The following is a 25,038-nucleotide window of genomic DNA, read 5'->3' on the forward strand; positions in this document are numbered from 1 at the left end:
ACACTTTAAATGTTTCTTTGTATTGTTTTTAAGGATTTTAACTTTCAAATACAACTTTCATAAAGTTATATTTTATAATGATTATATGGTCACTTTTCAGCAAATTGTATCCCTAGACCCTCACATGGCTTAAGTTTGTTTGCTGGAATTTCCGTATCTTAAAAGTAAAAAATCTATTAAATACAATTTAAAGAATGAAAGGGGAGGGCAAGCTGGTAAACTGCATAGGGCCTGTGGGATCGTAATCCTTCTCTGGGATCAACTAACCAACATCTCCTCAGCTTCACCAACTTCCATTATGCCCATCCACCCCTTACTATTACTTTTTCATATATTTAACAGTGGGGTCACTATGAGGCCCATATTGATTTGCAATATATGGCATACTCTAGCTGATATCTACCAACCCTCTACATCACCACTCAAAGGGCATGACTACAAATATTATGCAGCCATTTATGCACAAAGAGTATGTGTAGCTGATTTCCCCCCCCCCCCACACTATTATCATATTTGAATTATGACAGTTTTGATATAGACTAAGAAGTAGTCAAAAGATAACCCTGTAATAATAAAATATTGAAGATGTCTTTTTTTTTTACTTTCAATTCTCTTTTTTTCCATGATGTGTTATGTCTTTTTCACAAAGCTTTTTGGTATGTAGTAACTAAGTACATAGGCGTGCGCACAGGGTGTGGCAGGTGTGCCTGGGAACACCCTAATCCCCACAGCCCACTCTATGTGCCTCCCAGGCAGGGAGGGAGGCAGGAGAGGACCCGGGCAGCTCTAGACAGCAGCTCCGCCGGGTTCCTCTTACCACGGCAACGGTCAGATCTCAGGCTACAGTTCACTCACCACTGAGCCACCAGAGATGGCAGCAGCACGGTCCCCCCTCCCTACAAAAGGTAAGAAGGGAGGGGGCCATTAACTAAACGGTACCCCCACCCCCACACAATACACAAAAACAGCACCCACACACAGTACCCTTACACAGCACACACACACTAACAGCACCCTCACACATACATCACCCTTACACACACAGCACCCTTACACATACACATACATACACAGTGCACATACACCCACACACAGCATCCTCACACATTCCTCCTGTATTAAGGAGTGTGTGTTTGTACTTTAGGGTGCACACCCTTATGCAATAGGCTGCGCACGCCTATGACTAAGTAGTTGGTGGAAAACTTTACAGATCATTCAAAAGACAGGTGGCAAAAGAAAATCTTTGCAGGATAGCTAACATTTTCTGAAATGCAATGAAATTATTTTGAAAGTATGGAATTACTGTCAGCCGTAATAATAAAAATGAAATGGCAGAATTTTCAGACTATGAAAAATGTAGCTTTAGAAAGTGAAATTTAAAGCATAAGACTTTAGAGTCCCCATGAAAAGGGTAACCTGTCATTTTTGGCAGTTTCTTTAAAATAAGTCATTGTGCCCACTGAAAGCCAGAGCTAGATATTAAAAAAACACAGCCTCAGACTTAAATAAGAAAACAAACACAATAAAAACTCTTGTTCTGCACAGATGAACTTTCACTGTTTAAAAGGTTACATTTCGTGTTATTTTGTTTTTGAACTTTTAAACTTTAATTTTTCTATAAAATCGAATAAAAGACTATAGAATATGTAAATGTATAAATATGTTGGGAAATTATATAATTATTATCATAGTTAGCCAAGGAAGTGAACCTTTAGCATTCATTATACTTTTGTTCAGCTTAATGATAAACAAAATTAAAGAAATGTAAAAATAGCATATTTGCTATAAGCAAAGGACCAGGGCCAGAGGGTCAGCTAACAACCTACAACAGGGAAGAGCAGAGGCGGCTCTCTAATTAGGCGGTTTAGGCGGCCGCCTAAGGCCTCGCGCTGGCTAGGGCCTCGCGGCCGCCTAAACCGCCTGTTGGCAGAGTGTGTCAGGTCCTCGGTCAGTGACCGAGGACCTGACACCAGGAGGGGGCCCGGCGGCTTGCCCGGTATGCCGCCGGGTGCGAGGCCCCTCCTGGCTGCCGGCCAGCCACCGCAGACACTGGTCTGCAGCTCCGCAGTGTGCAGAGCTGCAGACCATGTGACTCGCGAGAATTGGCCAATCAGAGCGTTGCCGCGGGTTACCACGGCAACGCTCTGAAATCTCGCGAGATTACACGGTCTGCAGCGCTGCGGAGCTGCAGACCGGAAGTAATGGCCACCGGACCACCAGGGAGCCCACTGGACCACCAGGGAAAGGTAGGCTCTCCCTCCCCATCACCCCCCACCACCATCACCACCCCCAGCCGTACCCCCCACAGCCTCACCACCCCCATCACCAACCATCACCCTCAGCCTCACTCACCATCACCCCCCACCACCCTCAGCCTCACCCCCCCACCCTCACCATCACCCCCCACCACCCTCAGCCTCACATCCCACCACCCTCAGCCTCACCCCCCACCACCCTCAGCCTCACCCCCCACCACCCTCAGCATCACCCCCCACCACTCTCAGCCTCACACCCCACCACCCTCAGCCTCACCCCCCCACCCTCAGCATCACCCCCCACCACTCTCAGCCTCACACCCCACCACCCTCAGCCTCACCCCCCCACCCTCACCATCACCCCCACCACCCTCAGCCTCACCCCCCCACCATCAGCACCCTCAGCCTCACTCAACATCACCCCCACCACCCTCCGCCTCACCCCCCCCACCCTCAGCCTCAGCCCTCCACCCTCACCATCACCCCCACCACCCTCAGCCTCACCCCCCCCTCACCATCACCACCCTCGGCCTCACTCACCATCACCCCCACCACCCTCACCATCACCCCCACCACCCTCAGCCTCACCCCACCTACCCTCACCATCACCCCCCACCACCCTCAGCCTCACCCCCCCCACCCCCCTCAGCCTCACTCACCATCACCCCCCACCACCCTCAGCCTTACCCCCCCACCCTCACCCTCACCCCCCCATCCTCACCATCACCCCCCACCACCCTCAGCCTCACCCCCCCACCCTCAGCCTCACCCCCCACCACCCTCAGCATCACCCCCACCACTCTCAGCCTCACCCCCCACCACCCTCAGCCTCACCCCCACCAACATCACCAACCCCAGCCTCACCCTGACCCCCCACAGCCTCAGCACCCCATCACCAACCATCACCCCTCACCACCCTCAGCATCACCACCCCCACCCCCACCACCATCACCCCCACCACCCTCAGCCTCACCCCCCCCACCCTCACCATCACCCCCCACCACCCTCAGCCCCACCCCCCTATCCTCACCATCACCCCCACCACCCTCAGCCTCACCCCCCCACCCTCAGCCTCACCACCCCCACCACCCTCAGCATCACCCCCCTCAGCCTCACCACCCTCAGCCTCACCCCCCACCACCCTCAGCCTCACCACCCACCACTCTCAGCCTCACCACCCCCCACCACCCTCAGCCTCACCACCCCCCTCAGCCTCACCACCCCCCTCAGCCTCACCACCCCCCTCAGCCTCACCACCCCCCACCACCCTCAGCATCACCCCCACCACCCTCAGCATCACCCCCCCGCCACCCTCAGCATCACCCCCCCGCCACCCTCAGCATCATCCCCCCGCCACCCTCAGCATCATCCCCCCGCCACCCTCAGCATCACCCCCTCACCACCCTCAGCATCACCCCCCACCACCCTCAGCATAACCCTCCGTCACCACCCTCAGCCTCACCCCACTCACCATCACCCCCTCCTTCTCACATCACCCCCTCTCACATTACCCCCTCTCACTCTCACATTACCCCCTCTCACTCTCACATTACCCCCTCTCACTCTCACATTACCCCCTCTCACTCTCACTTTACCCCCCTCACTCTCACATTACCCCCCCTCACTCTCACATTACCCCCCCTCACTCTCACATTACCCCCCCTCACTCTCACATTACCCCCTCTCACATTACCATTACCCCCCTCCCTCTCACATTACCATCACCCCCCTCCCTCTCACATTACCATCACCCCCGCTCCCTCTCACCATCGCACCCCCGCTCCCTCTCACCATCGCACCCCCGCTCCCTCTCACCCCCTCTCCCTCTCACCATCGCACCCCCTGACCCCTCTCACCATCGCACCCCCTCTCCCTCTCACCATCGCACCCCTTCTCCCTCTCACCATCGCACCCCTTCTCCCTCTCACCATCACCCCCCTCTCACCATCACCCCCCCCCCCCTTATACACACACAACACACTTCAAGCAGCTACCCCATACACATAGGGTCTCAGACAAAAACGCAAACATGCTCACAGAGACATACATTCAGACACACAAGGATACTCTCTGTCAGACACACTCTCAGGCACATACACAGGTAGACAGCGCATCAATGTGTATATGTGACACTTTTTTGTTAGTGGGGCCTCATGTTTGCGTTTCGCCTAAGGCCTCATAAAGTCTAGAGCCGCCTCTGGGGAAGAGCAACCTTGAACTTTGCATAACCTGGTACAAAACACAGAATAAGTGTTCAACTGATTTAATGCTACTAACAATTGAAACACTTCAAAACAAAATAGTGAAACAGATTAAGGAGGTAGCTGCTTTGGAAACTGAGCTAGCACAAACAACCCCCTTGATCAACTACAACAGCTGAAGGAACAAAATGAGAAATTCTCAGAGATGAAGCTGACTACAAAAAAAATAGAGTATATACCTAGTAGAGGTAGGGTACCTTGCTCACAACCAACTATGTGCAGACAATTACCTAGAAATCAATAGCAAACTTAAAATACATCCTTTTTTTTCTTTTTTGGCTCCTCTGCATCTGTGGGATCATCTTCGTTTTAAGATCAGGTTCCCCCAAGGAGAGAAAAATCAAGAAGGGTCACTACAAGATCAGGGAGTGGCAGGACCAGAGCACAGAGAACGAATCAGGTGTTCAGACAGAGAACCTGATCAATAAAATCTCAGGTAAGACACTTACAGAACTAGAAACTAAGACTTTGAACAAGGGCCTACCTTTTGTACCCACCCCTAAGATTAATTAATATATTTATAAGGTTGACTTGTAAATATTTAATGGGACGCTAAAGCTGAAAGCATTTTTTTCATCCTCAGATGAAGGGGTGGGAACAAGGGATACTTGCGACCTGACTAGTTCCATTCTCAGAGAAGATACGTCTAGGACAGAAGAACCAGCAGGTAATTACATTCCTCCACAGGAACAGTTCCAATCACTTTCCACAGGCCTTAGACCTAAGATTATATATAGCCCTACAATGACCAATCAATCCATTGACATCCTCTGCAACATGGTTAAAATCTCTGTAGATTAAAGAACAGGTATACGAGAAAGAAGGGGTTCTGGGGGAACACATTCATTTCACTATTCAAGAACATATTGTTATCAAGAACTTAGCGAGGGACAATTCTATAATCTTTAAGCCCACTGACAAGGGTGAGGATCTTGCTTATATGGATCGTAATCAATGCCTACTATAAATCTGCAGAGAGAGACGAGTGGAGGATAGAACCAACTACATCATGATAGATAGGGACCCTACCCCCAGACTTCAGAAGATACTAGAATAACTTAATGGAAAGGCCCTCGAAAGAGGGATAAAAGCAAAAAAGGAAAGGGACTTCATGTGTACCCAATAGGTGATTACTCCAGGTTTCAATACTCTACCTAAAATTCACAAGAACCACACACATCCACCAAGTCAACCAGCAAACAATTACTAAGATAGCAGGAGACCAAATGCCAAATGGATCTCTCTTTAGGAAACTCTCTCACCCAAAGGATAAAATGAAGACTATAACTTCAAGCACATTCTATAAGAGTTGTCAAGTGTAATAATGTTTTTTTTCCCAGTTACAATTTACCCGACTCTGATAGCTTTACCTGATATAAGATAGGTAAGATACTAGTATCACTTAATGAAAAGGCCCTCAAAATAGGGATAATAGAAAAAAAGGAAAGGGACTTCATGTGCACCAACTAAGTGATTAGTTATGATCTCATGCTATTTGTTCTGATCCTCGCCCCTTCTCCACATTGTTAGAGCATATAAATCTGATTTTAGATACCCGAGTGTTGATATCACACGCTACCATGCTTATACTTCACACTCACTATCATTCGCACCGCATTCGAGAATCCATACCACCACAACACAGAATAATCACAGAATATCTCCACGCAATTACTTTACCCTTTACCACCAGTGATTCGGGTGAGAATGTTCCAGAATTCTAAGTGCATCCCTTTTTAAAAACTGCATAAACCACATGTGGAACTATTTTCGATTGCAAAAATACTGTATCAAGGGAACTCTTTTTTTTGTTTGTTTGTTTGTTTGTTCATTTGTTTTTTTAATCAGACTGGCTTCTGTATATTTTTGGGTGAGAATGTTCCAGATATGTGACTACTTGCATCCCTGGCTTCTGTATATTTGTTTCATATTGTAACCCTTTTTCTTGCCATTCTTGTTAGTCCGTTTTTTATAATTGCTTTATGAAAATAATGTTGCTGTTAATCTCTGGATGCCCTTCTATACACTAAAGTTGGAATGCCTCAATTACAAGTTTTATTTTCTAAAATGTGATGGACATGGATATAATTTGCAATTTAAAGTTAAGGTTTACCAACATACATGGAGAGTGAGGAATATAGGGGGGAAAGCTCAATGTCAGCTAAATTTCAACCAGTAATTATCAAGAAGATGTTAAAGATTGTTTTAATATAGCTTGATCCTATTTCTTTTAGTAATATGATAATATTTTCTCATGCCCACAATACAACTATGGATGGCACCTGTGTTGTACAGTTTACCAGGTGAACTGCTCTGGATTCTTGTTTAGCATTAAAACATTAAAATAGTTTAACACTGACTGAGAGGACAACGCCAGACAACTCCAGACACTATAAACACTTCAATGAGATTAATTTCTATGGTGTGAGATGTTATCATTTTATTTTCCAACTGAGTTATTTAAATGTTAGGTAAACATTGTTTTACATTTTAAAAACATGTATTATTTATTATTTTGTTTAGTCTGTGGCCAGTTTCCAATACTCTTTAATGCTCTTTAAAATGTATTGCTATGGAGCTGATCATATATATCACTCATAGATGATTCATCTATATAAACTCTGAAATGATAATGTCTCTAAAGAAAACATTTGTTTTATTTTTTTATATTTATTACTAGAGATGTCCCGAATAGTTCGCTGGCGAATAGTTCCCGGCGAACATAGCTTGTTCGCGTTCGCCACGGTGGGCGAACATATGCGATGTTCGGTCCGCCCCCTATTCGTCATCATTGATTAAACTTTGACCCTGTACCTCACAGTCAGCAGACACATTCCAGCCAATCAGCAGCAGACCCTCCCTCCCAGACTCTCCCACCTCCTGGACAGCATCCATTTTAGATTCATTCGGAAGCTGCATTCTTTTTTTTTAAATTCTTTATTTTTGAAGTGCAGTGAACATACACGTAGTGACAATGACATATGGTGCAATGCAAAACGTTGGAATACAGACTTAGAGTTATGAAACAAAATGTCAAGAGGAACTGCACATTTTTAAAATATAAAACAATCATGCTAGGTAAACTTGTCTTGATATAAGTGAAAAGCATGGCATAGGGAAATTGTCAGACATGTTGAGAGTGTTCGTAAGTTTGAATACACATGCTTGAACTGAAGAGGGGTAAGGGGATTAACACCACCAGTTATAGATCAACATGTGTGAATCAGAATATCAAAACTAGAATTAAGTAGACTAAATAACCTCTTAGTGAGTGCTGTTAAATGCTAGAAAACTGACTACACCTCATAACAAGGGCATTTTAGATTCTCAGCAGCAGAGATGTTTTAGCCAATTCCTCTTACATGCTTCAGAGAGTGGTCGTCTCTACTCGCATCCATGTGCCGCTTAGCAGTGCTTCCATCGCCTGCCGGGTGCACCAGAGGATCGCTCAGACCACGAGGGTCAGCAGGTCGGCGCATCAGCACCCTTGCTCCCCAAGCCCAGTCCACTGTGGAAGAAGATGCCTGGTCGCCCCCCAGCCCTCCAGCTTCAGTATAAGTAACCTGTGAGGTTCTGGGATCGGTCCTGTTCAGTCGTGGGCGGCTGGTTGGCGTGCCATCCTCCCTGGCTCTCTGTTCCGAAGGAGAGCACAATGCTGGGGCACCTCTGGAGATCTCTTCCATCCTAGGTGAGGTGAGTAGCAAAGCCCTCTGCTGTGATTCAATCCGATTCCAGAAGGCTGCACAGAGAGCATCAAAGGCTGCATGGAACTTAGCTTCCCAGTGTGGGCTTGATTGCTCTGTCGGAGTGGCGGCCAGCTGTGACACGATGGCTCGTTTTGTCAGGGTGAGTAGTGGCCATTTGGCCTTGTGGGTTACTTTAGCCTTTCCCTGGTGGGGACCGGGATAACCCCCACCGGTCCAGAGGGGGGGGGAACGGGCCTGTAGATATGAGGTGCAAACAAGATGAGAGCTCCATGCCGGGAGATCGGCCGCTTCTCCCTGCCACAGAACCCCCAGAGCAGATAGGCCGCAGGACAGTGCCTAGTCAGAGGCTGCTACAAACTTGATCGGGTAAGCTCCCTGGTGTTCAGGAACAGGTAAGTGTTCAGTGAGCAACCTCCAAAGGTATTATTCCCTCTGTGGGTCTCACTTTGCAGGCTGTATGCAGGGAGCTCACTTCATGCACTTCCGTCTGCCATGCTTGCAAGGCCCCCCCCCCCCCCCCCGGAAACTGCCTTCTTAGTGAGAGTAGGGACAGTGTAGCTGCTGCTGATATAATAGGGAAATCGATAGCTAGGCTAGTGTATTCAGTGTCCACTACAGTCCTGAAGGACTTATCTGTTCTCTGCTGTAAGGACAGCACCCCAAAAAGCCATTTTTAGGGCTAGAACATCAGTCTGCTTTTTTTTTCTGTGTAATCTAATTGCAGTTGCCTGCCTGCCAGTGTGTGTGTCAGGCTCACAGCGTATACTGTGCCCACTTGCCCAGTGCCACCACTCATATCTGGTGTCACAATAGCTTGCATTTAAAAAAAAAAAAAACTTTTTTGACTGTAATATAATAGCAGTCAGTTTCCTTCACACGTGTGCATTTCAGGGCCTGCCAGGGCACAGTGTCACACCAGTGCAACTCATATCTGGTGTAACTGTAGTGTACATTAAAAAAAAAAAACTAGAAATTTGACTGTGAAATAATAGCAGTCAGTTTCCTTCATACGTGTGCATTTCAGGGCCTGCCAGGGCGCAGTGTCACACCAGTGCAACTCATATCTGGTGTAACAGTAGTGTACATTTAAAAAAAAACAACACTTTTTTGACTGTGAAATAATAGCAGTGAGTTTCCTTCACGCATGTGCATTTCAGGGCCTGCCAGGGCACAGTGTCACACCAGTGCAACTCATATCTGGTGTAACAGTAGTGTACATTAAAAAAAAAAAACTTGAAATTTGACTGTGAAATAATAGCAGTCAGTTTCCTTCACACGTGTGCATTTCAGGGCCTGCCAGGACACAGTGTCACACCAGTGCAACTCATATCTGGTGTAACAGTAGTGTACATTTAAAAAAAAATAAAAAATTTTGACTGTAATAGATTGAATAGATAGCAGTTAGTTGTCAGCAAGCGTGTGTGTCAGGCCTACAGCGTCTACTCTGCCAACTTTTGCCAGTGCGCAGTGCCACTCATATCTGTTGTCACAGTAGCTTGCACGCATAGCACCACTAATCGAAAAAAAAATGACAGGCAGAGGCAGGCCACCCCGCAGGGACTGTCGTGGTCGTGGTGCTGTGATTCCATTTGGCCCTAGAAAAATGCCCAGTGTTCAGAGGCCTTGTACCCTGAACTCGAAAAGTGCGGAGGACATAGTTGACTGGCTAACACAGGACACCCAATCTTCTACAGCTTCCGCTCGGAACCTTGACGCACCATCCTCTTCCAGCTTAGCTTCGGGCACCTCTCAAGTTACCACTTGCCCGCCTGCCGCCACCACCAACACTAGCACCACAGCCGCTTCACTTGATCTGTCAGAGGAGTTATTTACACATCAGTTGGAAGAAATTATTGCCAGAGGATGTAGATAACAGGGATATGTCTCAGTCAGTCAGCATTACACACATGGACGTACGGTGTGATGATGATGATGATGTTGTACCCACTGCTGCTTCCTTTGCTGAGTTGTTAGATACAAGTGAAGTGGTTGATGATGACGATGCATCCATGGATGTCACGTGGGTGCCCGCTAGAAGAGAAGAAGAACAGGGGGAAAGTTCAGATGGGGAGACAGAGAGGAGGAGGAGACGAGTTGGAAGCAGGGGGAGGTCGTCGCAAGGAGCTAGTGGCACAGTCAGACAGCATGCATTGGCACAAGTGGTCAGCCAGACAGCACGCCAATCAACGCATGCTGTTACCACCACCAGAATGCCGTCATTGCAGAGCTCAGCAGTGTGGCATATTTTTTTGTGTGTCTGCCTCTGACAACAGCGATGCCATTTGCAACCTGTGCCAAAAGAGTCGTGGGAAGTCCAACACCCACCTAGATACAACTGCTTTGCGAAGGCACATGATCGCACATCACAAACACCTATGGGATCAACACATGAGTACAAGCAGCACACAAACTCAAAGCCACCATCCTCCTCCTGGTCCAGCATCTTCAGCCACGTCAACCACTGCTGTCCTCCTTGCCCCCTCTCAACCATCCGCCACTCCGTCTCTCGCCTTGAGTAGTTCCTGCTCATCTGCCCACAGTCAGGTGTCTGTCAAGGACATGTTTGAGCGTAAGAAGCCAATGTCACAAAGTCACCCCCTTGCCCGGCATCTGACAGCTGGCTTGTCTGAACTCTTAGCCCGACAGCTTTTACCATACAAGCTGGTGGAGTCTGAGGCATTCCAAAAATTTGTAGCTATTGGGACACTGCAGTGGAAGGTACCCGGACGAAATTTCTTTGCACAAAAGGCAATCCCCAACCTGTACTCGATTGTGCAAAAGGAAGTAATGGCATGCCTGGCACACAGTGTTGAGCGAAGGGTCCATATAACCACTGATACCTGGTCTGCAAAGCATGGTCATGGCAGGTATATCACCTACACTGCGCATTGGGTAAACCTGCTGACGGCTGCCAAGCATGGAATGCGTGCCTCTGCAGAGGAGTTGGTGACACCGCCACGACTTGCTGGCAGGCCTGCTGCCACCTCCTCTACTCCTCCTACTCCATCCTCTTCCGTAACCTCCTCGGCTGAGTCCTCTTCTGTTGCTGCGTCTTGCTCCACATCAACGGCACCCCTCCAACTCCCCAGGTACTATTCCACATTCCGGATACGGCAGTGTCACGCCGACTTGGGGTTGACTTGCCTGAAAGCAGAGAGTCACACCGGACCAGCACTCCTGTCCGCCCTGAACGCACAGGTAGATCAGTGGCTGACTCCGCACCAACTGGAGATTGGCAAAGTGGTTTGTGACAACGGAAGAAATTTGTTGGCGGCATTGAATTTGGGCAAGTTGACACATGTGCCGTGCATGGCACATGTGTGTAATCTGATCGTACAACGCTTTGTGCATAAGTACCTAGGCTTACAGGACATCCTGAAGCAGGCCAGGAAGGTGTGTGGCCATTTCAGGCGTTCCTACACGGCCATGGCAAACTTTTCAGATATCCAGCGGTGAAACAACATGCCAGTGAGGCGCTTGATTTGCGACAGCCCGACATGTTGGAATTCAACACTCCTAATGTTCGACCGCCTGCTCCAACAAGAAAAAGCTGTTAACGACTATTTGTATGACCGGGGTGCTAGGACAGCCTCTGCGGAGCTGGGATTTTTTTAGCCACGTTACTGGACGCTCATGCGCAATGCCTGTAGGCTCATGCGTCCTTTTGAGGCGGTGACAAACCTAGTCAGTCGCACCGAAGGCACCATCAGCGACATTATACCATTTGTTTTCTTCCTGGAGCGTGCCCTGCGAAGAGTGCTGGATCAGGCCGTACATGAGCGTGAAGAGGAAGAGGAAGAGTTGTGGTCACCATCACCACCAGAAACAGCCTTATCAGCATTGCTTGGAGGATGAATGTGGCTTTGAGGAGGAGGAGGAAGACCAACCACAACAGGCATCCCAGGGTGCTTGTTGTCACCTAACTGGTACCCATGGTGTTGTACGTGGCTGGGGGGAAGAACATACCTTCAGTGAGATCACTGAGGACAAGGAACGGGACATGAGTAGCTCGGCATCCAACCTTGTGCAAATGGGGTCTTTCATGCTGGCGTGCCTGTTGAGGGACCCTCGTATAAAAAGGCTGAAGGAGAACGACCTGTACTGGGTGTCCACGCTACTAGACCCCCGGTATAAGCAGAAAGTGCCTGAAATGTTACCGAATTACCGCAAGTCGGAAAGGATGCAGCAGTTCCAAAATAAATTAAAAAGTATGCTTTACACAGCGTATAAGGGTGATGTCACAGCACAACGGGAATCTAACAGGGGAAGAGGTGAAAGTAATCCTCCTCCTCCCACGACCACGCCGGCAAGGACAGGACGCTTTACAGACGTGTTGTTGATGGGGGGCATGCAGAGCTTTTTAAGTCCTACGCATCGCCACAGCCCTTCGGGGTCCACCCTCAGAGAACGACTCGACCGACAGATAGCAGACTACCTCGCCTTAGCTGCAGATATCGACACTCTGAGGAGTGATGAACCCATTGACTACTGGGTGTGCAGGCTTGACCTGTGGCCTGAGCTATCCCAATTTTCGATAGAACTTCTGGCCTGCCCCGCTTCAAGTGTCCTGTCAGAAAGGACCTTCAGTGCAGCAGGAGGTATTGTCACTGAGAAGAGAAGTCGCCTAGGTCAAAAAAGTCTAGATTACCTCACCTTTATTAAGATGAATGAGGGAAGGATCCCGAAGGGACTGACAGTGGGCGATACATTCGACTAAAAAAGGCCTGATGAGGGGGACGTAACAGGGATTAAACTGATAAGTTTAAACTATAATGTGGTGGTACATTAGATTACACGCGCAGTGCCCCAAATTTGAAGTAGGAGGACCAACCAAGCATCTTTTTCCATCTCCCGGTTCCTAAAATCAATGCCATATACACGTCCCCTGATAGGGGACGTAACAGGGATTAAACTGATAAGAATAGTACTACTTAACACACCACTCCTATCTGGTGGCACATTAGATTGCACGCGCAGTGCCCCAAATTTGAAGTAGGAGGACCGACCAAGCATCTTTTTCCATCTCCCGGTTCCTAAAATCGATGCCATATACACGTCCCCTGATAGGGGACGTAACAGGGATTAAACTGATAGGAATAGTACTACTTAACACACCTTATAATAACACAGAGAGAGGCAACGCAGAGAGAGGAGAATGAAGAAGAGGAGTCAGAGGAGGAAGGTGGCTTTGAGGAGGTGGAAGACCAAACACAGCAGGCGTCCCAGGGGGCTTGTTGTCACCTTTCAGGGACCCTTGGTGTTGTACGTGGCTGGGTGGAGGAAGAGACCTTCAATGACATCAGTGAGGACAAGGAATGGGACATGGCTAGCTTGGTATCCAACCTTGTGCAAATGGGGAGTTTGCGGTTGTGCAAATGGACTGTTTGCGGTTGTTTGCGGTGCGTTAAACGGGGAGTTTGATCTGTCACTGTGAAGCGGGCATAACCCTTCCACTACCTGATCGATACAACATCATACCTGATGTTTTAAAGCACGTTATTCCAAACAATTTAGGAATGTTAGGTGATTTATGCCCTTTATGGATTAAAACCAGACTCTGCATCAACTATGTAATTTTCTATGGGAGTTTTGCCATGGATCCCCCTCCGGCATGCCACAGTCCAGGTGTTAGTCCCCTTGAGACAAATTTTCCATCACTATTGTGGCCAGAAAGAGTCCCTGTGAGTTTTAAAATTCGCTTGCCTATTGAAGTCTATGGCGGCTCACCCGGTTCGCCCGTTCGCGAACATTTGTGGAAATTCGCGACATCTCTATTTATTACCAATGATGCACATTTGCAATTCAAAGGAGAGACAGAAAAGTAAGTTGGCAGCAGACATTCCATTTAATTTACAGAAACTCTGACTGCACCTGTGTTGTACAGCTCAACGCAGAGCATTTTACTAAACATTCTATTTAGAATCCAGTAACTGAGGTCATCGACTGATGGGATTTAATATTATGGCTCTTGGTAAATATACATTGCATGTTAATTTCATTTGAACAGCTAGTATTTCTTAAATTTTACCAATGCTAAGAGTTTCTTAGCATGTGCTAGCCATTTTAACATGGCACATCTTTTTGGATGTTTGTTCAACTTTGTTTACATGTAGAAATTTTGAAAGCATATAAAGAAAAAAAAAGGGATGCTAGGTTTAGCACTTGCCATGTACTGGGGAAGTGGAGGAGGCAGCTTATAGATAAAGGATGTATGCATGTAGAGGTGGGAGTAGCACCTTAAAATGTCCTCAAATGTAGGCAATATGGAACAAAAGTAAGGGGAAATGGAGGAGTATATAGCGTAGTATGTATAATACAAAGGAGCATAGAAGGAGATATGCAGTTACCGTGTAAGAAGCTATCTGTTAGCTCTACTTCTGTGCACTTGAGCAGTATAATTCCCACTTAAGGGTATGTGATGTATTTCTTGATTCATCTTAAGTTGATGCAGGAGGCAGGGACGTGTCTTCCGCGAGACAAACAAGGCATCTGCCTTGGGCGGCACTTTGCAGGGGGCGGCAAAAAAGATGTCCCCCAAACGCCCAGGCAGATACCTTGCTTGCCTCACGTCCTGGGCAGCTCAAGAGCTGGCCGGATGGCCACTTTTGAGTCCCCCCCAATGTGGGCGGTGGGCAGCGAGGGAGCATACTCACCGGAACACTTCCTGCTCTGCTCCCTCCGCGCTGCTTAATGAAGCCGGGAGTCAGAATATGACGTCAGACCGTCTCCCGGCATCACTAAGCGCCGCCAACTCAGCATGTGCCCCCCTGCCTGCCCAACCAGCAGCACCACTGGACAGGTAAGCAATCCACTCCAGCTCTCCCTGGGAGGCTGGGTGGATTTAAAATAAAATAGAAATAATAATTTGTAAGTGTTGGGAGAAATGTGTATGTGTCTGTAAGTGTGCATCATGTTTTGCTTCTATTCTTACTTACATACTATCATGGAGAGAACTCTAGCCACCAATATATGATTGTACCACTCCATGCTATTTACTGAGTGCCACAAGAAGACTCCAATAAATGTGATCAAAATCATTTGGACATTTCAAGATGTTACTCCCACCTCTATATGCATTTTGAAAGCTTTGTAGAACACATTATACTAAATAATGGCTTTAACCAAACATACTTAACCACTTTCCTCCCAGTAATATGTATATTGTTAACCTTTATTTTACAAAACAAATTCAATTAAACTAAGAGGTCAACTTTCTTTTCTCTCTCTCTGATCCAGATCTATTTTGTACTAACATATTTGTCTACCAGTGATCTATTTTGTCAGTCATTGAAACTGCTAGTGGCAGGCACACACCTCCCCCCAAGCACTACAACTACAGAGGGCTTTGAGCACTCTGATCTGATGATTTCTTAGCAGGCTGTAATTGAAGACTGTGTTGCCTTGTATTGCACATATACTCGCTATAAATATACATAAAGTAGGTAATCATATAAAGAGATTACTTTCTGGTGGTATCTTTGGAAGTTGCATTACTGAAAATATTATCAGTTTTATTGCAAACATACATAGACAGTATATTTCATAAGTGTTAACCAATTTTCATCACACCAATGGCTCCTATCTAACATTTTACTGGATAAGAGATATCATGTAATCTCTCAAGGTTTTTTACCATCACAATTTAAAATGCAAGAAGAAAAAAAGCGTCTAGCTCAAAATCAAAGAAACTCCTAAAACATATTCTTTATTAAGTCATTAAAAAGTCCTTAGCAGGGGGGTGGGACTTGGAAGCCGGGATGGCTGGACGTGTTCTATCCTAGCTCCGGCAAGATCATGCACAAAATCAACCGTTGCCACTCAAAACCACACCGACTGCAGCTCCACACGAACTGTGGACCAACCTGTACCATGTGGGAACACACTGATCCATGAGTTGTGCCATTGCACTGAGAATTTAAGTTGTCTGGCTATGTGACCTAGTATGTCTTGTTACCTGGGCTCCAGGAGAGGTGTCCCATCTCCCGGCATGGAGCTTGATTCTCGTGCAGACTACCCTGAAACCCTGCAACCCCCCTCTTTGGACTGGTGGGGGATATCCAGGTCCCCACTGGGGAACCTCACGCAGAAAATTTCCCCACTGGATGGATGACCACATGGCATACACAAGATAGCCGCCGTGTTGCAACACTCAAAGCACCAAGAGTGCCCTGATTTCCTGACCTAGAGAGAACGCTTTGAATCGCACTTTGATAGGATCTGACAGGAGTTTTGGGAGCGCATCTCTAGCAGACCGCATACTATTGCTCCGCTTCAAAAGCATGTGCCTAGTGCTGCTGTGTTGGAACCCCAATCTCTACCTGAACTGGGGGCCCACATGAAGGTAATCCCCACCCATCGCCCACACACCCGACAGGTCTCCTGACCTTTGGCGATCACTCAAGCCCAAGCCCCTGCTAAGAGGAGAAGGAAGGTCCTGCTGTAACGGCTCCACTTCAGACTTTGGCTGTGAAGGGTGAAGCACATGGGCACAGGGGCTAACTAACAGCTTGCAAGCCTGAAACCCAGCTACTTCCTAAGTACAGCATAGTGGCAAGAGACAGCAACATACCCAGGCTAATATCGTGTGGCCTGTACATGGTGTTGGATAAATTCCCAGTAAAATTATCCCCTGCTTGATCACAGTTACTACTGTCCACAAAACAGGGTTTTCTCTGTTTTAATTACTTGCAACTGTTTAGTGACAAGTACCCAGTGGTATTACAACCTCCTGGCTAATGGGAGCATGTTATATTGTTACTCTATGAGTCTAGGTTGTTTCTTATCTAACATATATCATGCTTTACATTCACTCCTACATATGTTCTAATTCCTTGAATGTCTAGAATGTCTTAATTACTAGCAAGCAGACACAAGGCATGTATATGCAGACTGCAACATGTACTTATCACAAAAAAAAGTGGTCTATCTTTGCATGTTTTGTTTTACATGCGTGTATTTTTCTTAACTATGTTCAACCAACTGTCATCGATAAATGACAAATGTTTCTCTGCACATTCAAAAGAAAGAATGTTAAAAGAAAAATTCCTTAGCAACCACTTCAAAGAGTGTTTCTTGAAACCTGAATAACTTTGTGAAAATGCAAAGGGTATAACAAACATAAATACATGCATTGTGTCTGGTTTTGAGCTAGCCACTTCTACCCAGATGTTGAGGGCTTAATCTCTTTAGTTTTGTGGCAGGCAATTTGGACAACAAGGTGTGGCTTCTTTTTTTTCATGTCAAGGCTAAAAAAAAAATTACTGAACAACAATCTATATATAAACCTGTTGGTTTTTTTTGGGGGGGGGCTTTAAAGTGCTACCTGGGCATTCCATATTTTAAATAAATGATATGCTAAAAGAAAACAATAGGCATGATTGGTAGGAAAGCATTAGAAATAGGAATATTATGCTAAATCTTTTCAACTTGATTCAGTCACCTGATTTTTTTATTTCAAAAAAATGTAATTCAAAGTAAAAAAAAAAAGAAATAAACATGTAGTGACATTACTCAGAAAATCATGTTCATCTTTAGTCTAAAGTAATCTAAATAAACAACAAGCAGTGCTAGGAAAAGCTATTAAAGCACTTAAATGGATTACATCATAAAAGCAAAAAAATATCTTGCATAAATGACCATAAAACAAATAACTTTTGTACAAAATGTTTCTTACCATTGATGTGCACACTAAGCAGATAAATTACCTAAGATCTGCTGTAAAATATGTAGTTCTGAAGAGCAAAGAAATACTGGCTATGAATAAAAAATGGATTTGCCAATTTAGTATAACTCCAAAGGAGGAAATCATTTGGGAAAATCAGATTTTGTGTAGCAGATCTGTGGCTATGTGACACAAGCAATACATATTTTACCAACAGATCAGAAACACATTTTCAAGTTCAAAGTCATTAAACAAGTCCTTAAAGACCCCCAGCAGCAGGGATGTAATTTGAAACCCAAGTTCAAGAATCAATGAAGCCCTTTTCCTTTATGATCCCTTTACTTTGTGTGGCTGAATATGATTGTGTGGTGGTTGGTTGGGTGTAAGTGTGTGGGGTTGGCAGATCATGATTGATGACTGACTAAGTGTGACTGTGTGTGGAATGGTTAAGTGTGTTTGTATGTGAATTTGATTGAGTGTGATTGTGTGTGGGCTTATTTGAATGTGATTGAATGGTTGGCTAAGTGTTATTGTGTGTGATAGCCTGAGTGGGATTTTGTGTGGGAGTGTGACCGTGTTTAATATTAAACCTCCTTCCTGCCTACCTTTATGCAGGTAGTAGAGTTTAATCTCTGGTGCCCTAGTGGGTGCAGGTAGGACCCTTTGGGTGCGGCTGTCAAGATCCTTGGTGATCCAGTAGGTACTGGCAGGATCCCTGGGGATACTGTTGGCAGGATCCCTTATGGTCCAGTGGAGGAGGATGTGGTCTGCATGTCTAGGGGGTATAGACCACAGAACAAGCTCTTTCTAGTCAGAACTTATTCACTGAGTCAAAGCATTGTCATAGCGATCTGGAAGCAACATACTGACTCATTGGCCACAAGGGAGCAGTTCCTCCTTGCAAACTGTAAACATTATTTAACAAATTGCCAGTCTGTGCCCCATCCCCTTCACATGCAGAACTTCAGGGTCAGGTTGCTATAGCATCTGTTACAACCTTAGTAGTTTCGCCACTACACAGTGGTTCTATAGAGAAGTGGCCAAAGGTAGATCTTCAGCTATTGAAAAAAATTCAACTTAAATAATTATCTGCCAGTTTTAAGACTGGATTGGCATCAAACTTTACAACAGATGTACATCTACCTTTCTCTATCCTTTTAGATTCATTCCGGTCAAGAGTGCTTATGAGAATTAATATTTTACTATAACATGTATTGAAATAAAGAATTAAGTTTAGATTTGACTGATTTCAGCCTAGAAATATTATGGGAATTACAGTTAGGCTTTAGACGAGGGCTAAGACTGAAGTTAATTAAAAAACATGCTTCAGTCTACCCAAAGCTGGTGGGAGTTCATAAGTAGCTGTTGTCCTTAACTCAGTGCTCTCTTGATATGCTGATAGAATATCTGGGAAAGCAGAATTATTGTGTTTCTCATCTTAAAACTGAATGTAATACTCACTACTCTCAGGTAGGCTGTGTATGTCTCAGGGCTGTCTTCAGTTTAGGGTTCTGTCTTAGATTATTCTCACCATGCAGTACAATTTGATTGATGACCTTACGAAATCTTATGTATTTACAAAATAAATATAAGTTTAGCATCAAGAAGGTTTTTTTTGTTTTTTATTACTACCTAATGCCAGATTTTCCATTTCTAGAACAGTAAAGACATACTATTAAATTATTTAACATATACTAGTTGTTATGTTCCCCTTAAGAGTTATCTCTCTTGCAATAGGTCCTGGGAGAGTTGTTACAGGCAAGTGGTTATATTATCTAATTAACAAGACTTGTCTAAAAGTGTCACGATGTCCATGTGTCACGTTATAGTGAATCCGGATTCATTGCTGCATTCCACTCTTCATCTGTCCTTTCCCCTTGGCAGCTCTAATCTGCATGGTGTTCTTTTGAGCACTGGCCATTGTGTTTCAGAGCCCTTATATGACTTCAGCCTCTCCTCCCTCATTACTTACAAGATTGTGTCAATGCCATGATGGTGCACTTGTATGTTTTGGCATCACGTGAATAAAGCAGAATTATCACAGTCCTCCTATTAGCTTGTTTTTACCTTAGTACTGTACCCTGTCGTGGTTTTTACCTTTATGGTGATCTGAGAGCAAATGTATCTTGTTATAGTATCTTGGCTTAATTGATTCTTGTACCTTGAATTTTCTCCATTCTATTGTCCCTGAACTTTTGCTTGTCTACTCAATTAATGACTCTCTATCTTCTTGACCTTGTCTTGTTATAACTATTCTATTTTTTGTCAAGACTGGCCACTCAAAGGCCTACTTTTGCTAACATACTGTCTATCTTCAGCACTGTAAACTGAGTGTTGTGTTGTAGTACACTGTGATAAAAAGGACTGTCATTGTGAGATGTGTAGAAACAGAAAGGGACATAAAATAGCTGAGATGTTTCCCCAATTCTAATAAAATTTGTAATTTTCTTTGTTAATTTTCCACAAGTTCTAGTTTAGTCAAAGATCATGTAATTTTGGGGATGAGAGAAACTGAGTAGATGTGTGTGGGAAAAATGTAAACAACTTACCATGCCCAAAGATTTATTGATTAAGTAGCTTGTTAAATCATTAATGACTTAATAGGTTATTTAACAATAATCAGGACATTTTCATTTACTGTTTTAATGCACTTTTGCATACCTGTCAAAGATCAGAAATACAGCATTTATATATTTTTTTATTTTTATAATAAGAGAAGTATTTTGTAATGAAGAGATCAAGCAAGAGATTGACAAGATCTATTCAACATAATGTTACTGTATCCTTAAACCGGTCTGTTGTGTTGTCATAACATTGAAAATATAGCTTGTTCAGTTTCCTGTTCTAAATATATTTAATGATGGCAGCCACTGGCACTGGTGGTAATTCTGTAACATTCTATGAAATTAATTCAAATACACAAAAGTCAGAATTATACATTGAACCAGTGACAGGCAACTTTAATAGTGCCGCCTGTCTGTTACTGGTTGCAACTTAGTTTTAACAAAACAGTAGGGGGAATCAGTAGGAGGCATAGGTCATGCAGAGGAATGCAATAATCAAAGCAAACCTATTTTAAGTGGCTACAGTCACTGATACATTAAAAAGGTATAAGCTCTTTCTAAGGTTACAGTAAATGTCAAGTTATCTTTTAAGAATCAAAATCACTTATAAGGATTCTACAAATTTCACACATCAATGATTGTTAAAGGGAACTGCACCTTTTAAAAGTGGTGATGTTGTAATATGTATCGTTTTTGGTTTCCCTAAGAAATTCTTATGATAACATCATAAAAGGAACAGTGCATAAAGACCTTAGCTATCGATTCAAACTACCTTTCTTCCTATGTTACAATCAGTAGGAAAGAATTTCATTAAATTTATCAAAGGAAAAAAAATCTATAGATTTCTACCAGATTCATATTCTTTGATAAGAATGGTTTTGCCTTTTGTATTGATCTTGTCCTACTTTTACAGTGGAGAAAACATAGTTATGTTAAACCCAACAGTTTTGAGTGTTTTTTTTTGGAGTTACCTATACACAATGGACAACACATTATGACATTATAGCAACACTGAATAAGGGTTAGTATTTCCAATGCGGCATAAGTCCGAGGTAAAACTATATTATATAGTGTCATGAAATTATAAAAGACTTTCACTGCGAAAAAAGGGTAATGTAATTAAGAAAGAAACATTCTAACCATCTTATTAAAGACTTAAATATTATTTAATTCTCATTTTGTCATAGTTTATAAAAATGTAGATTGAGACACAATGAGTTAGAAATGCAATATTATGTAGACTTTTTCTAGTGGGTGTACGTTTTTTCTTAATGACAAATTTCAAGGTGACACTTATTAAAAGGTGAGCATTTTTGAACTGACACATCAGCAAAATGGCAACATGCTATTAAGCAATCAGGACAACCAGACTAACATTTGTTGTCAAATGTTAACAGAAACAAACACAAATGCATTCTAAATCTGTGAATTAATAGAAAAATACAATGGAATTAAATGTTAGATGAATTAAACAAAAGCACATTAAATGTTACAAGGACAATAAAAACATTATGTTGGCAGACCGAAAACTAAAGAAGATTTTATCATAGTTCCCAACTCTCCTGGGTTTTTATGGTAATATTTTGATTTGCAAATTGGTACAGTAATGTTTATTGCAAGTAATGTTTGACAACAAGGTGTATTATGGGTCCATTAAATATATATCTTAAAAAACACTCTTGTGAAAATTCACATTGTTTTCGAGTAAATCCTTTGATCTACACATTTGTGCTACATAAATTGTTTGCACATGCATAGATCAAACCTTGATTTTATTTTTGCATTAGAATTGAACTGTACATCAACACAGTACTCGTTAAAATGGTATGTACATAAATACCCATAATGCATACTGTCATTCCCACAATTTACTACACATGTACATTAAATAAAGAAGTGGAAAACCAAGAGAGGATTGTGGGTTAATCATGCATAATCAAGCACATAATATATTTACTAGACTTGTGCAACAAAAATATTATGCGTTATTCCTCCAAATAAAATCCCTCCTAATCTATAATCTCTCTCGCCTTGACTACTGCAATCCACTTCTCAGTGGTCTTATATGTTTCCAACTTGCCCCGTTACAGTCAATAAGTCTATACAGTCCACCCACACCATACCTGTCTGTCAGTCCCTGAATTGGCTTCCCGTAAAATAGAGGGCTTAATTTAAAATTCTGGTTCTTGCTTACAAATCTCTACACAATGCTGCTCCTACCTATCTATCCTCCCTAATACACAATTATGTCCCATCTAGGCCCCTATGCTTTGCTGAAGACCTACGTCTGTCCTCTGCTCATACTCCCACCTCTGATGCTCACCTTTAAGACTTCTCTAGGACAGAACAGTTCAAAAAAATCATTCAAAACTCACTTCTTTATGAAGATGTATCAATTAAAGTGTTACTAGCTCCACTCCCTACCCCCATTCCCCCTCCAAAATTTTTTTCAAATCTTTGAATCAATCTTAACTGTATAGATAACACCACAGGTAACACGATTTGGAGAAGATTAATTTGATGACTACCAAAAATAATATTCAGATAAACTAGCTCAAAAATATTTTGCACAAGTCCAATATTTATATTATGCTTCCACAATAAATATGCATCGTTTATGAATGCTAGCCTCACTTCTGAACAGAATCAAGTTATTACACAAGGGTCATTTCATAGAAATAGTAAATACCGTATGAACATTGTATATGGTTTTTCCACGTTACTGAAACATTATGAGTTCCAGATTATTCCAAGAGAGTTAGCAAATATGATTTACAATATACTGGACATTCTCCCACATATGTTTCATGACACAGAGACAGACAATATAATGATGAGTTGTTTACACATAATGTAAAAGCAAATAATCTTTTATTAGTGGTTAGAAAGGGAAGGGTGTGGTATTGACTAGTTATTGACAGCTTATTAGAAAGGAAAAAAATATTAAGTGGAAAACAGAGCTTACTTTTTGGTGAACAGCTTCCACAGTCTAATAGTCTAGTCCAGTCTGTAAGATAATCAATACATTGATTTCATTCTTTTACTGTCCCATTAGGTTATATAAAGTTAATTACAAATACATAAACATGAATCAGTTAAGGTGAACAAATTATTATTCATGTCAAGACAGACTCATCTAATACACACAAAGCAAATTGTGCAAGATCTATTCATACTAAAACAAACTGCCTACATATCATATGATCTAATAAATTAACAAGTAGAAGATAATTAAATAAGATCATCTAATAAGTTAACAAATGGAAAATAAAACATGTTTAGATATTAACTTGCAGCCTGCAATGCATTTCTCTCAACCCCAACAAATCTACTAGCATTAATGAGCTTATAGTGGGTGTAGAGGTAAATTAATTTAAACATTAACTTGTCCATAGGACACCCTGTTATCTAGAGGAACCATAATGAAGTGTACTTCTTTTCCCACACATCATCTACTGAAAAGGGGTGACTTAATATATAGATCAGAAGCATCATGGCATCACCTGATGCAGTGTTGCAACAGTGTGATGAAATAATTGGCTGGTATGCAGCACAGAGATCCTAACAATTCCTAAACAGAGAAGAAGGTGAGAGTCATTGTAATCTAGACACTGGACTGGGAGATGGTTCTTCTTCTTCATTGCTCCCACCTAAAATATGTTCCTCATCCCATTTTATTCACCTGACCCTCCAATTATATTTATTTCCAGGTGGGTATTCATATTGCCTAATCTTAGATACTGTGCCTGCGGATTCCCAAACACCATGGTACCAGTACTGCTCATACGTAAAAAAGGGGTGCTTAGCTTCCCTCGAGTGCCTGTAATTGAAAACAATGAACTTCCTTAGGATATTCTCCAAAATGTCAAAGCACGGCTCTTGTATACACACTATTAAAGAATAGTATTTTAAAAACCAAAAACAAATCTTACACATAATGTATCTAAAAATGCATTCAATGTATGGAGAACTATATAGTAATGCTTTTTTGTAGTTGTTATTTCCATTGCTCATTTAAGGATAGCAGTTCCCTCCAACATATGTAAATTCTTATTAAACTTCATATTTACAAAGCATATTTATTCATTGAAAATAGTAGATAAACATCAAGAGAAGGTATAAATGTAGTTTGTTTTGCATGTTTATATTCACAATGCTTCAGGTCTAGTAACTGCAGGTACAGCAAGCCTTCTCAGCACAGACCTTTTGTGGTTGTCCAATCACATACTTCTCAAAGAGATGTAATACAGCTCACTGGAAAGTTTTTGCAAGGCAGATGCTCTAGGGGCTAGGTGTCTCTTGAGTTTAACGCCATGGAACTAAAATACCAGGAAGTAAAAGAACTGTCTGATTGATAACCTGGGAGGTGAAACAAGGTTCACACATAAATCACTTCAGCAAACTTTGTTTGAAGTGTTCCTTTAGGGATCACTTACACCACTTCTACTCATTCACTCCAGCAATAGCCTCAGTCATGAGGATAAAATATTTCTGTACCAGGGCTTTGTTCAGTCCCTTTGTGTAGCAGAAATGTTTGCCTTCTTCTTTATCATGCACGATGGATTATAGATTGGCTGAATTATTGTACCT

At 43.3% G+C, this 25,038-nt stretch overlaps 1 protein-coding gene across 1 annotated transcript in view; it reads right to left on the minus strand.

Annotated features, from left to right (window-relative positions):
• TENM1 (teneurin transmembrane protein 1) overlaps positions 1–25,038 on the minus strand; it is a 642,971-nt gene that overhangs the window by 410,685 nt on the left and 207,248 nt on the right. The window contains exon 4 of the mRNA XM_063432113.1: positions 23,414–23,455. Within this exon, the coding sequence (XP_063288183.1) occupies positions 23,414–23,455 (42 nt within the window). The remainder of the gene's footprint in view (positions 1–23,413; positions 23,456–25,038) is intronic.

This window comes from Pelobates fuscus, chromosome 9 (genome assembly GCF_036172605.1).
Source record: "Pelobates fuscus isolate aPelFus1 chromosome 9, aPelFus1.pri, whole genome shotgun sequence".
NCBI lineage: Eukaryota > Metazoa > Chordata > Amphibia > Anura > Pelobatidae > Pelobates > Pelobates fuscus.